The sequence below is a fragment of the Podarcis muralis genome, chromosome 13 (genome assembly GCF_964188315.1).
Source record: "Podarcis muralis chromosome 13, rPodMur119.hap1.1, whole genome shotgun sequence".
NCBI classification, from domain to species: Eukaryota; Metazoa; Chordata; class Lepidosauria; order Squamata; family Lacertidae; genus Podarcis; species Podarcis muralis.
The window spans coordinates 19485691-19501099 of NC_135667.1; the positions used below are offsets into that span (position 1 = coordinate 19485691).

Sequence of the window (15409 nt, forward strand, 5' to 3'; positions counted from 1 at the left end):
TTACTCCGTTATTAAATTACACAAGCCTGAATCGCACCAGGCACCATCCTGGATACATGACCTTTCACACATAGGAAGGGGTGTCTCTTTTAAAATGCAGCTTGCTATCTGCAGCTTGTTACTTCCTTATAGGAAGAAAAATTGAACTGGGTCCAGGCAAAGGCTGCAATCCTATATACCTTTTTTCCAACCCGAGGATCGCCTTTCCTTCTTGGCGACCTTCTGGGGGCCACATGCCAGGGCTGGGCAGGGCCAGAGGCAAAAGTGGGCAGACCGAGACATGTGAAATTTGCCTTTCTGCAGAAGGCTATTTTCCACACCCACCTCCCTACCCTCCATCCAGACAAACAAGAAGCATGACCAGAGCCCAAGGACAAATTCCAGTCAGGCAAAAACACTTGAGGAAGGTGTGGATCATGTCTGATGAAGGCTGTGGCTCTGGATGGACTGTGGCCTGGGGAGAGCCCTGAGGGCCAGGCAGAGAGGCCTGGAGGGCCACATTTGACCCCCGTCCCTGCTATAACCTGTGAATAGCTCCCATTCAACTTGATGGAACTTAACCTCTGAGTTGACAAACATAGGATTGTACTGTGATTTAGTTGCCCATAAGTCCCACTGGAATCAATGGGTGTTAAGTCAATCACTGATACCTTTTCACATTTATTTAAATGGAATGTAAGCGCAACTAGTTTGGTTTGAATTCGACCCACTTCTGAAATCCGTTGACTGATTCAACAGAGTCTCCTTTTAAGTCAACCAAAACTGCTCTCCACTTTCTTGTTTTAACGAATTAAGCAACCAACCGTTCAATCCTATACATGTCTACTCAGAAATCAGCCCCACCCAGATCCATGGGGCTTATTCCATGGCAAATGGGAAGAAGATGATGACATACGACTGGGAACCCAACCCAAGTGAAGCCCGGGGCCAGGCTTGACGGACCCCCTGGTTTGATCCACGGGCAAGAGGGAAGGGAAGGCGATGCCATCAAGGCAGGGGAGGGGGGTGGGCACTAGGCCTGAGTCCTTACCTTGATCACCTCAGGACATGCATAGTGAGGAGAACTGCAGCCCAGCATTGGGGGCAGAAAAGAGAAAGACAGAGAGACAGAGGAAGAGTGAAACGCAGGAGAAAGCAGACCCCCCCAGGGCCTCGGGTTCAAACAGGCATGTGAAGAGGAACCTGCGGGACTTCTTCCCACCCACCCACCCACCCACAAGCACACTGCCCCCAAAACCTAAGATGTATTTGTGGGGGGAAAATGCCCCCCCTGTTCATTCTTGTCCCACAAGTGCTGGGAGGTTTCAGTTGCCAAGTCCAGGAGGCTGGCCATGAGGAGGCAAGAAGAGAGACTGAGGCAGAGAAGGAGCCTGCACATACATTTAAAGCGCATTTAGCACACATTTGGTAAGGTAAAGGTAAAGGACCCCTGGACGGTTAAGTCCAGTCAAAGGCGACTGTGGGGTTGCGAAGCTCATCTTGCTTTCAGGCCGAGGGAACTGGCGTTTGTCCACAGACAGCTTTCCGGGTCACGTGGCCAGCATGACTAAACCGCTTCTGGCGCAACAGGACACAGTGACGGAAACCAGAGTGCACAGAAATGCTGTTTACCTTCCCGCTGCAGCGGTACCTATTTATCTACTTGCACTGGCACGCTTTCGAACTGCTAGGTTGGCAGGAGCTGGGACAGAGCAACAGGAGCTCACCCTGTCGCGGGGATTTGAACCGCCGACCTTCTGATCAGCAAGCCCTAAAGGCTCAGTGGTTTAGACCACAGTGTCACACGCATCTCCCTAGTATACATTTAAAGCACGTGAACTAGCACACATAGAATCATAGAATCATAGAATCATAGAATCATAGAGTTGGAAGAGACCACAAGGGCCATCGAGTCCAACCCCCTGCCAAGCAGGAAACACCATCAGAGCACTCCTGACATATGGTTGTCAAGCCTCTGCTTAAAGACCTCCAAAGAAGGAGATTCCACCACACTCCTTGGCAGCAAATTCCACTGTCGAACAGCTCTTACTGTCAGGAAGTTCTTCCTAATGTTTAGGTGGAATCTTCTTTCTTGTAGTTTGGATCCATTGCTCCATGTCCGCTTCTCTGGAGCAGCAGAAAACAACCTTTCTCCCTCCTCTATGTGACATCCTTTTATATATTTGAACATGGCTATCATATCACCCCTTAACCTCCTCTTCATGGAACAACTCCTCAGCCTTCCTTGGCACTGCCCTCCATTTTCTTCTGGGGAGTGTCATCACATTGACACCATACATTTAATGCTCATTTAAAGCACACAGCTCGCCCCCAAAGAATCCTGGGAACTGTAGTTTGTTAAGAGTGCTAGGAATTGTTGCTCTGTGAAGGGTAAGGAACAGTTCCCAGGATTCTCTGGAGGAGGTCATGTATTTTAAAATTATGGCAGGTATGTAGCCATAGGTGTGCTTTAAATGTGTGCTAAATGTGCTTTGAATGCATGCTGTTGATGCTGTGATGGTGGAAGTGCTTTGGGTGTTCATTATTTATCTGTTTTAAATGTGAGAGGGTGGTTTTCTTGGGGAGGGGGGTCTGCCTATACATCACACTGGCATTTACAGCAGCTTACAAAAAAGGAAAAAGCAACTTAGAAAAAAATAATAATTCAAATAAAATACAGATTATAAACATTCAAAAAACAACTGCAAATTTTATAAAGGATGTGCAGTCATGTGGCTGCAACTAGGCAATCTCAAAGCATTTCCTCCACTTCCTCCCAGAACGAAATATGTCCCAGCTTTGAGGCTAAAGAGCTGGCAAGCGGAGTTCACTTTCGGGCCAAAAAACCAATCGTGGTATTATTCATGCTATCAGTAGTTACGTGATTTTAAAAAACAACAAAACAAAGCATATTTCAGCTGGGGGAAGTAAATTCAGATTTAGACCGTGACATGAAGGCAGTGGGGCCTTAACCACAGTCCCCATCTGGATCAGGCTTTCCCACAGCTGCTATTTGTCCCAAAAGAGATGTTGCCATTGTCACCAAATAGAAGCCAGAGAGGTGCGAGGGCTGATCAGAACTGGAACAGGGTCAGGGCACAGTGTTAAAGCCCCGCTCCCCTGACACCACAGTCCCGACCTGAATCGGGGGTGGGAAGGCAAGCACACAGTGGCTATTTCCTTTAAAAAAAAAAAAAACAATTCACAAAATTACGAATTGTGTGACTGACGTTACGTTCAGTTTGGACAGTGCTGAACTTGAGAAGCTGCAGTGTGAAAAACCAGAGCCCACATCTGTCTTCTTTTTGCTAGCATTTTTTTTTTCCTTTTCCAGATTGGCGGCCTTAATGGGAGAGTGACTGGTAGGGCTACCAATCGGGTTTGGGAATCCCAGAGCAGGGGGTGGAGCAAGGGAGAGCTGTGGTGGTGTGGGCCAGACAAAGTGGTGAATTACTATACCTCCGTTCCCTGGGAAGGGTATAAGAGCACAGCGCAGGGATAGGTGGGAGGGTCGACCTATGGCAACACAGCCAAGGTGGCATAGCTCATGTCATTCCTTGGATGAGCCCCTTGTGCCACTCTATTATAGGGCTGGCAAATCCCCCCAAAATCCCCCCCTCTGCAGGGGTGATTCACATACTATACAGCAGATGTTTCTGATTTCTGGATACTCCAGTGAACCCCGTCATGTGTGAAAAGGAAGCACATTTCTTAAAAAGACATGCACCAGCTTCTCTGGGTTTGCAGACATGTGCTTCCTTCCCACTTCACGTTTTATGGTATTCCCTGCAGGAAACACCTGCGGTGCTTTTGGTGTTCCTGCCAAACAAGGATCAACTGATGCCTGACTCCTCATCCTCATCCTCGTCTCTTTCGTGGTGTTGTGTGCAAACCCTCCAATCAGCCCTCCACATGTAGAGGTTGGCTCACCCACAACTTGTTTCCAGCAGGCTATCTCCGACCTGCAGGGAGGCCATGCCGAAATCTGCAATCCGGATATTGTTCTTCTCATCCAGCAACAAGTTCTCCGGCTTCAAGTCTCGGTGGCTGGGGAGGTCCAAACAAAATGAACGGAGACTGGTCAGCGGGAGACACAAAAGGCACTTGCACGCGAAACATCCCTTGCAGTCAAGTAGCTACATCTGGGATTATCCCAGTGAAGGAAATGCGATCAGAATGGACTTGCTTTTCCCCGCCCCTTGAACAGGTTTTTTAAACACAGGTGCTGAATCGGACCTGTGGCCCAGTGGCCAGGGAATGTGCTGGATTTCAGAGAACCCAAGCTTTCTTTTTGAAACAGGAACAAGTTTCTAGTTGCCATGGCTATGGAAATGGCATTGGGGCTTGCTTGCTTGCTTGCTTGCTTGCTTGCTTGCTTGCTTGCTTGATCAGAATACGAAGTAGCTATCCCAGAGTTGCTACCCTGAGAAATCATCCAAAACACACAATGAACAGCAGGGTGTTTCAGCTAGCCCTCCTTGCTGACTCTCCTGGGTTATTCACAATTCACCATGTCACCCTACTACAGAAACTGTCCTGCATACTAAGATCAGGGCAAAGTAAGTCAAGAGCTCCTGAAGTGGCCAGAGATTTTTTGTACTTTGCTCACTTCAGCCTCTCCTCAGTGACTCTGAAACTGAAGCTGCAAATTTCAATCAACCTAAGCCTACAATTGTTGCGACGAGAGTTGCCAACTTGTCACTGTCTTTGCACCCCTGAACAGCAGCTCAATATGCGGAACAGAGTAGGTAATGGCTTTTCCTTGGTCTGGTTGGGCTGTGCAGAAGGGAAGAGAAACATAAGGCCCTTCAGGCCTCACTATCTGACCCCTAGGACTCTCTCAAAACCCCACCCCCCTTTCCAGGCTATACCCATCACTGGCCTCTGCTTCATGCCTTTTTCACAAGCTCCTTGAGCTTTGCTAATGCCTCTTGTTTGCCTTGGAGGAAAGACGGAGAGAGAAGTGTAGGCAGAGAGAGAAACCTCTGGCTTTTGAACAGCTGGGACATAACCTACTGGACAAAGGCTAAGACTGGAGTCACAGCCAATGCTCCACCCACTTTTGCCTTTAGCCTCAACCACAACCGGCACAGGGCCCCCAGAAAAGTTGCCCACAAGGCAATGTGGTCCTTAGACTGAAAGAGGTTCCTCACTCTGGTTGTACAGCCACAAAGCACATTTCAGTGGTCCATAAGGTAGTGGAAGATCCAAACACAGTCTCAGCGACTCAGGGATGGGACAGCATGATGGTTATGATGATGATTAAATAAATAGACAGGTAAGCTATTATTTTGATAGCTCAAAGTGGCTTACAAAATGAGGACTTTGAAATAAAGCATCATAGACAGAATACAACACAATCAATACTTACACAATACCAAGGGAACAAAATGCTATGGCAGCAGAAGAAAAATAAACCATAAGAAAAATCATTTTCCCCCTTTCCTGCTGGGGAAAAAAAGAGCTACTTAGCAATATGTGATAACAGCAACAGGCAATGAGCAGCCGAGGAGAAGAGGGAAGATACTCACCATATAGAATAGCTATGGCAGAAATCCAAAGCTGAGACAATTTGTCGGAAAAACTTCCTGGCTTCCTTGGGTGTGAGGCGTCCCTTCTTCACCAAGTAGTCAAAGAGTTCCCCTCCTGAGACATGTTCCAAGACAAGGTATCTGACGCGGAAGCAGGCAGAGGGACCGAGAAGCAGGGAAAATCGGGAAAGAGGTCATGAGAATCCATCGGGCCCCCTGTGGAGAACAACCTCACCGAATTCCTTCTAAGCTGGAGCAACTGCAAAGCAGGCTGGGAGAAAAGGAAGCTAAATGCTTTGCCACAGAAGGTGGATGGGAAACCTGGTGCCTTCCAGATGTTGTTGGACTACAACTCACATCACCCCAGACCTTTGGCAACGCCGGCTGCGGCTGATGGGAGTTGGAGTGCCAACATCAAGATGGCGATAGGTTGCCCATCCCTGCTATAGAAAGAACAAGGATGAGCAGTTCCATGTCTCTTCAAGTCACTTTTGGGTAAGATGAATTACCGGCTGTTATGCAATCCCAAAACACTGTGCAGACACCAGCTGTTGTAGCTGTAGAACCCAAAAGAGAGAAGCCACAGCTGTTGCAAACATGACAAAATTGCCTCATGGAAAGCACTTCTCTGAAATAAAAACTGGGCAATGTACAAGTCATGGGTGGTAGCAGCGGCTTCACACTTTGCTTAGTTGCATCTGCACTGAGGAAAGTGTAACCAGCCCCAGGTTCCCAGCCGGCATACTGTAAACAACACCACATGCAGCTAAATACACATGTGAGCAATCTCACACAGGACTGTTGACAATACATTAAGCATGCCATATATTAAACATATAAGTGCCATTCAGCCCGGACACTGAGGTCCAGCTCCGAGGGCCTTCTGGCGGTTCCCTCACTGTGAGAAGTGAAGTTACAGGGAACCAGGCAGAGGGCTTTCCCATCAGATGTCAAGGAAATAAACAACTATCTGACTTTTAGAAGACATCTGCAGGCTGTCTTAGGGAAGCTTTTAATGTTTGATGTTTTATTGTGTTTTTAATATTCTGTTGGGAGCAGCCAGATGGGCAGTAAATTGTTATTATTGTTATTATTATTATAAGTGCTTTCCACGCGATGTCTAAAGTGGTCTTTGGCTCTCAGGACATTACAATAGTTTGCAACAGCATGAACCTAGGCATTTCTGCTTGGAAGTAAGTCCCCGCAGTGTTCAATGGTTCTCACTCCCAATTTTACATCATATGGCGCTCCTAGGCATAATTATTCAGCAATAAAGTCCCATCAGTTCAATGACCTGGTTTGCACAGTATGCCAAACCATGGATTGTTTAGCCTAACTAAGGTTTCTCTGAACATATCAACCTGGCCCGTCAGACTAACCATGTGAAACCATAGTTTATGGTTGACTTTTGGAATCGTGGCTTTTTAAAACTATGGTTTGCTGTTATGTCCAGCCTTCTTAATTGGACTTTGTTTGGCCACCCCGTCCCAGATCCACACCAAGCTCCAAAGGCATTGTATAGAAAAGCAGCTGGAAAACAAACCAAGCTCTGGAGAAACAAGCTATGGTTTGTTTGGCCGTCTGTGAGGCAACTTACAGTTTGTTGAACATGATTAAAACAAACCACGTTTTAGCATTATGTTGGAACTCAGTCCTGAGTAGATGCATTCAAGATTGCCCTGCACCACCACCACTAATATTGCTATTGTTATTAATATTTCTATAACACCGTTCACCTGAGGATCACAAGGCAGTATACAATATAAAAACACAAAAATTAATAACAAAAACAATACCCCCCACAATTTAAAAGGCCATAGATTTATTATTATACCTCCTGTCTCCATACCAAGTAAATTACAGTACATTTCAAGTCCACGTCAACCTAATTCTCAAAGGTTGTAACGGGGAAGCCTAAGGGTACACTGGACAGAAGTGATTTAAAAAAACAACAACCAAAAATCTATCTTGAGAGAGCTTGGAAGTTTCTTTACTCTTTCCCCACTTCACACACACAAAATAGTTTTTGCCAATAAAGGAGACCTCTTATTCAGGCACAGATTAAAGTAGTTGCAGGCCCCAAGCACTCTCATAACTGTAGCCCTCCAACACAGACCAAGTTATGTTATATAGGTCCCATAATCTCTATAAACAAGAGAACACTGCAAGGCTCTCTTTGCTTGCACTACTCTCCATTGAGAATGAGCTTTTGCAAAAAAATAAAAAAATAAAAAATTAAAGACACCTGTGATTTTGCCAGCAAAAGCAGCCTCAAAGTTAATATTTAATTTACATTTACTTAAGACGTAATATACCTGTATGTCGAGGAATGATTTCATAAACTGCTAAACCAAACAACCTGCTTTAATTGGATTTTTTGTAGGCCTCAAACTTTTCCATAGGCCCTTGGGAGTTTCGTAGGCCCCAGGCACTGAGGTCTATTTTCCCTAACGGAAAATACCCTACCTATAGGTAAGACACAAAGGGGTTGGAGGAAGAAGCTGCCCGGAGGAAAGATTTTGAATTTCATTTCAAATGGTTTTACAATGCAAAATTATTTCCTCAAGGCAGCAGCCTCTTCCTCCAACCTCTTTCTCTCTCTCACTCACACAAACACCTCCTCCCATTGTGTCAGCGGGAGGAGGATGACAAAGAGAGCTTATGTGTGGGGATTGCCAGTTGTCTGGCACCGCCTGGTATTCTGGACGGCCCTCTCGCACACCACACACACACACACCACACACACACATGTTCACAGAGGCTCTGCCGCTCTGGCGATCTTCACACGCATGCATCAACACAGCTATCTCCTACCTAGGAAACCACCCCACGGTGCCAAGAATTTCAGAAGCAGATGGGATCGCCAAACACTTTTCTTTTTTAAAAAACGTGTTATTTTACGGATCCCGTCCCTCTGCCTTTAACAGCAGACTTGACACGCAGAAACCAGGCGTCTACTCTCACCTGATCTCCGCAAATAAATGTTTCGGCAGCTAATATTTCTGTCGCACTAAACACACACAAAAATAGTCGGTTTGCTCAGCCTGTGGCTCCCGCCGTGTGTACACACAACATGAAACACAAACCCACGCCTATCCAGCACCTGCCTTGTCGTTTCTTAGCAAACGATGCCGTTTCGATGTGGCTTTCCACCCCCCTGAACCAGCTTCAAATCCGAATGGAGAAAAAGAAGCACCTAGCTGCCAGCAATGCGTCTGTGCAAAAGGGAGCAGTGGGTTTTGTGGAGGTGTGAAGGGGGGAGAGGACTGGCGGTGCTTTGGGTTTGAGCGCAGAGAAAGGAGGAGATCAGCTCTGAGCATGACAGAAGCATGAACCGGCTCCACAACCACACAGGCTATTATTTATCACATGTTGGCATCCTGGCTTCCAGAAGCCATATGTATGGCCTGGCGAGCGCACCAAAGTAGGCCCAAAGCCAGAAACGCAGTTGCAGCAAGGGAGGGGAAATCATTGCAGAACAGCCAGAAACATAGACGCCAGCCGCCTAACCACGTTTAAAATTACTTCTCAGGGTCAGACTTCGCATTATTATATTAAGCACGCTCCTTTTAAGAAGTGATTAAGGCCCAGCAGCCCCCTTTCTTAACAACAATGAAAAAAGCTGCTATTTGTCCCTGAAGATGCTATTATGGAGGGGATTTTTGGCAAGGAAGCAGCACAAGGTCAAAGAATTAAGTTCCCTTCCCTGCACCAATGCCCCAATCCTGCTCAGGACCTCTTGTGGCTGCTTTTTTTATTAAGAGAGAGTCGTGGAAGGTCGTAACTGTTTGTTTTCTAAGTTGTTCAACGTTAACATGGCCTCTAGGGAGCAATTCAGTATAACCCTGCCAGCATGCTTTTTCCTCATCTCTCCACAGGTAAAAGGGAAGGAGGCTAAGCATGCAAACACATTTAAAATATGTGACTTCTCCCAAAGATTCCTGGGAACCATAGTTTGATGAGGGTGCTGGGAGCTGTAGTTATGTGAGGGGGGTACTCTACAGTTCCCAGGATTATTTGGGGGGAAACCAGTGCTTTTTTCCTTAAAAAAAAATGTTTAGTGGTACTCTCAATTTCCTACTCATATTGAAATGCTGCCCCCTCAATGAGGCAAAACTTAGATTCATAAAATGTTTAGGGCAGGGGTCAGCAAACTTTTTTCGCAGAGGGCCGGTCCACTGTCCCTCAAACCTTGTGGGGGGGGGGGCGGCGGCCTCTATTTTGAAGGGGGAAAATGAACGAATTCCTATGCCCCACAAATAACCCAGAGGTGCATTTTAAATAAAAGGACACATTCTACTCATGTAAAAACACGCTGATTCCTGGACCATCTGCAGGCCGGATTTAGAAGGCGATTGGGCCGGATCCAGCCCCCAGGCCTTAGTTTGCCCCCCCATGTTTTAGGGGTATGCATCCCTCTGCACCCACCCACCCAGAAAAAAGCACTGGGGAAAATAATGATAATAACAGCAGCAGCAGCCACCACCGCTACCCCACTTACCTGGGAGTAAGGCCCATCTAAATCAACCAGGCTTACTCCCAGATTAGGTGTGGTTAGGATTGCAGATTTAGCATGCTTTGTTTTGCTTTTAAGGAAGCAGAATGTTCAGGGAAGAAGTTTAGCATATCCCTGAGGTGGACCAGGATCCCCTGTGGCTACAACCCTGACTAGAAGGGATCCCCAGAATTTGTCCTGGAAAGTGGATCCTCAGCAGATATATCAACAAACAAAGTACACTACCCACCCCCCACCCCCATTCAAGCTATGAAGTGACTTGCTCATAGGAAGCTCTGCTCCACTCTGATGGGGACATGTGAACATGGGGGGGCTGGGGGGGGAGAGGGAGGCCATCTGCAAATAAATACCTACAAATATTTTTTGTTCTCGTAGACATCATGGAGTTTGAGCACATGGGGGTGTTCAATCAGCTTCAGAATGGCAATTTCCCGCTCCACCTAGAAGGAAGAAGGAGAGAATGCATGTGTGGTTATATACAGGGGGTAAAGAACAAACTCTTTTGAGCACTGCCCATGTCCTAGGATCTACAGAAGAGGAGCTTCCTCCTGGGTTCTCTGTGAAAGAAGAGAGTTTGAAATAATTTATGAGGTATTATTTGTGCAAGATGCCTGGAGTGGGTTTCCAGCCAGCTGGAGGAGGTCTCAATCAAACAAAATAAAAAATCGACAGTGGTGGATGTGACTCAATAGAAAGTAGAAAGACAAGCCAGGTTGGCTATGTCTAAAGCTCTGTCAGGAACTGTGGGTTATATCCACATCATATGCACATTTAAAGCACATAGGCAGAATTGACATCCGGGGGGAATTTCCAGAAGGCGGAGCTTTGTCCTGGATCTTAGGCAAGTCAATCGAAAAATTTTGTTTTTTAGGCATGGGGGGGGGGAAGCTCCACAACTTTGGGGTTTGTCTGGTTTTTTCTTTTTGAAATATAGCAACCGTAGGGGTGCTGGGAGTTGTAACTCTGTGAGGGGTGAACTACAGTTCCCAGTATTTCTTTTGGGAGGGGAAGCAATGTGCCTTAAATTTATGGCATGGATTCTACAACTTTTGATGTTCAGCACTACAAATATTGACCCAGGAGTCCTTTAAACCAGGCAGTGGCTCACACAGCCACCAAGGCTGCTAGTCTAAGAGAACACCACCCCAAGACCTTTTGATAAAGGGCGGTATATTGAATTGAATAAATAAATAAGTACAGGCCCCTCCAGCCAGGAGTTTGCCATGACAGCCTATGATCCTTCAAGCCTAGGAAGTCAGATGCTGCTGCTGGGCCAACCTGATGCTACTGAGGGATATTTAAGGTGCCTATAGATTGTATTTGCAGGAGGAAGTCAAACATGTTGGGAAATTTATTGTTGTTTAGTCGTTTAGTCATGTCCGACTCTTCGTGACCCCAAACCTAAATTGGGAAATTTACGTTCGTGCAATCAAAGAGCTCTGTCACCCTGGTGCAACAAATCCACTTAAAAAATAATCAGCCTCTTTGCAGTTAGCGAAATGATGCAGAAAGGTGTTTATAAGTGTAGAATGAACAAATGATTCATGGGAAGTATAAACACCCCACAAGCAAGTCAGAATGAATGCTCATTGTCATGTAACCTCTCCACAACCAAATCAGAATAAATGCCAGATTATAATATAACTCCACATAAACTTTGTGCAAGCAAATCAAGGCAAATGCTCCATAAATAGGTCAATTGAAACAGCCCAAAGGCTTGCAGACCTGCTGATTTATTTCAGTCTGGCAATGTCTTGCAGAGGGAGACCACCTGGTGCCCCATTTTTACCTCCAGATTTCGGCTCCTAGCCTGTCTGTCTCCAGCTTGCCAGCCTGCCTCTGCTGGGGCACCACCTGATGTTGCCAAACACGGCACTTCCAATCTTGCATATGCCTCCGCGTGTGCAAAGCCTCCCCTCCCCACCCCACCTGGTATATCAGAAGGGGACACAGGATTGTGTCAGCTGCTGAACGTTTCGTTCTGGCTTTGGCGAGTGGCAAGTGAGGGCATACTGAGAAACATCTTCACTGTTCGTTTCAAAGCTTCAAGCTCCTTTTCTCCCACGGTCTGACAAATGGACAGGGGTTTTTGTGTGTGTTCTTTACATGTTACAGCCTCCACAGAAAAACTGCTCAAAACTGCTCCATAGCATAGCTAATATCACATGGCATGTGGAGCAGCTCATCATTCAGGGATTTTCTCCATGTCAGCACAAACTTCAGGAAAGGGGGGGAGAAATCACACCAGCGCGAGGGGGAAATGCTCCAACTAAGCTGATCCGCACCATGTGATTAAACTGCTGCCATGTGGACTAAGTCAAAGTCCTGGACTGAGGCCTAGTATACTGATGAAGGCTGGCGATGCCATTGGCTCATGCTAAACCTTGCAAAGGACGCTGGTCCAGAAACAAGGCAGGCCTTCTGTATCATGTGACATCTGGTAATATAAGTCTGGAATACGGGAACCGCGTGAGCTCGCCCATTTTTAATCTTGCTTTATTTTCTGCGCTTTCTCAATTCTCATTTTCAGCCAAGGAATTTAGAGGGTCAATCCTTCAACAGGAGGTACCACTCTGATGACATCCAAATCAAACAAACAACAAACAAGCCCGGCATTTTTTTACTAGTTTCTGCATCTTCTTCCTGCTTTTGGCGAGGGTCTGATAGTGTTTTGCACTTCTCTCTGCAGTGAGGTACCTGCTAGTAAATTCATTCCAAGCCATGCTGTGTAGGCTGTGAATGTGTCTGACCACATCTGGCAAGGCAACCTGGGTTGAAATTAATGTAAAGATGAAGTGCAGGGCCAGAGACTGAGACTCAGCAGGTATTTTATATTTATGTATCTCTCTGGTTTGCACATTCATCTCCACCTGCTTCCATTTTCATTTTTCGCTGCCCTTACACCATTCCCAACAAACAAACCCACATGCTCACCTTCATCAGTACTGACTCTGAAAGCTTTTCCCGGTTCACAATCTTAATCGCCACTTTCTGCCCTGTGATGCAGTGTACGCCCAGCTTCACCAGACCTACGGAAACGAAAAGAAGCGCCAAAGAAGATCTGTCACAATGCAGCATATCGTAACAATGCGAAGGTTAATGATGATATAAGTCAAATTTCCTTCCCACCAAATGTATCCCCTTTAAAGGTGCAAAATATACTTCCTCTGTGCAGAGCAGGGGGGGGAACCTGTAGCCCTCAAGGTGTTGCTGGACTACAGTTTCCATCATCCCTGCCCACTGGCCATGTTTGCTGAGGCTGATGGGAGTTGTAGTTCAGCAACATCTGGAGAGTCACGTACTCCCCACCTCTTGTACAGTGTATCGGGTTATTTTGATCATACACCGTAGGCAGCTTAAGGGCTGCAACGGGGTGGTCCTTTACCTTTTTTTTTTTTAGTACTTTGGAGTGATTGATGACATGACTAGAGGCTTGCACATACGGACGTGACAGAGGGACCTAAGGCACACTTTCTGTGCACACTTACTGAACGCAGTGAGCTTTGTTTACACCTCTGATCTCCCAGCACATTTGCAAACAATGTAAATATTAGGAAGAGAGCTTTATGCCACAATCCTCAAAGTAGGATCCTAGGTCTGTCTGCCTCAAAGTAAGCCTCACTGTGTTCAACGGGGCTTAAAAGGTATAGGTAAAGGACCCCTGACAGTTAAGTCCAGTCGCAAACGACTCTGGGGTTACGGCGCTCAGGGAGCCGGCATTTGTCTGCAGACAGTTTTTCTGGGTCACGTGGTCAGCATGACTAAGCCACTTCTGGAGAACCAGAGCAGCGCACGGAAACGCCATTTACCTTCCCGTCGGAGCAGTACCTATTTATTTACTTGTGCTTTTTGGCATGCTTTCGAACTGCTAGGTGGGCAGGAGCTGGGACCGAGCAATGGGAACTCACCCCATCGCGGGGATTCAAACCGCCGACCTTCCAATCGGCAAGCCCAAGGCTCAGTGGTTTACACCACAGCACCACCCGTGCTTACTTCCAGGCAAATGCCATATAGGATTACAGCCAAACTCTTCTGCGATCTTATCCAAAGGAAATCAGTGCTTCCCCTGATGGCAGGGAGTGTGTCACAATATCTGTTGCTGATTTGCAAGGAAATGCTTAAATTCTGGTGGCAATGTGTTTCAAGAATACTTTGGAAGACATTGTGCTCCCAATTCACATGGATGGGACCATGTTCATTATGCTGCTTTCTCAAAGAGTAGTAGGTTTCAGCAGAAGCTCATAGAGAGTCAGTTGCCCTTGCAGGAAACAGAGCTGGACCTTTCTCTGCCCATCAGGCACTCTGACTGTGAGTACATTCTAAGGATGGGGAGGGGGGGTAATGAATCCACCTGGATCATGGAGAAAGGGGCCATAGCTCAGTGGCAGAGCCACGCTTCACGTACAGGACATCCCAGGTTCAATTCCTGGTATCACCAGTTAAAAAGAACTGGTAGCATTTGCATCATCTCTCTCTCTCTATTTTGTACAGTATAGTAATATTTTATTATTTTTCCAGAGCGAAAGTTACATTTGTTACTCAACAGTTATATTTCAGCTCAACATTCAACAGACAGCATAAACTCTGGACTATGCTACTAAATACTTATTTTGCAGGAGTTGGGGATATTTTTGTTTTTCTCATTTTTAATTAAATATGCCTGGCAGTGCACCCTATACATGATGGCAACTATAGAACAGTACCTTTCACCACACAAAAGAGAGACTGAATACCGTCACTATTTCTCAGGTTCCCAGACATAATGAATGGATCCCCAATTAATTCAGATTCCCTGCCTATTCCCTGCCCTTGCAAAGGATGAATCACTGTAAGGACTTCTAAAGAGTGGAGTTCTCAAATAAATCCTATGAATTAGAAGCAGCTGCCCCAAAATTATCCCAGATCACTGCCTGGCCTACGGCTCCAAAATACACCTTATGTCTGAAAGGGGCATTGAATGTAATGAGATTACTAAAACTGCTAAAAAATTATTTCACAGACTGGAATCAGTCCACAAGCTGTTGGATAACAGGCTCTGATCTAGCCCACCATTGTGCTCTAACAAAGGATACGCTATACCAGCCTTCCAAATTAGCTCATCAAAATTATTAGCTCACAATAATTTGGCCTAACCCATAAGGTTAGTACAACTTTTTCCAACCTGACTCCCCTCAGATGTTTGGGACTATGTATTCTTCCAGATGATTTATTTATTGAGCATTCACCCTGATTTGCTTGCACCAAGTTTATGTGGAGATTAGATTATAATCCAGTCTTTACTAGGCATTTGTCCCAATCTACTGGCGACATTGTTATACAACAATGAGCATTCATCCTGATTTGCTTGTGTAGAGTTTATATGTCTTCCCATTAGTCATTTGTT

At 46.1% G+C, this 15409-nt stretch overlaps 1 protein-coding gene across 6 annotated transcripts in view; it reads right to left on the bottom strand.

Moving 5' to 3' along the window:
* Positions 1-15409, bottom strand: part of BRSK1 (BR serine/threonine kinase 1) — a 61949-nt gene that overhangs the window by 23728 nt on the left and 22812 nt on the right. For 2 of the 6 annotated variants that reach the window (XM_028702049.2, XM_077917093.1), the window contains 5 exons: positions 12961-13055; positions 10381-10466; positions 5511-5651; positions 3910-4026; positions 1031-1064 (listed from right to left, as the gene is read on the bottom strand). In XM_028702049.2, coding sequence (XP_028557882.2) covers positions 1031-1064; positions 3910-4026; positions 5511-5651; positions 10381-10466; positions 12961-13055 — 473 coding nt within the window. The other 4 variants (XM_077917094.1, XM_077917096.1, XM_077917095.1 and 1 more) reach the window with 4 other exon arrangements.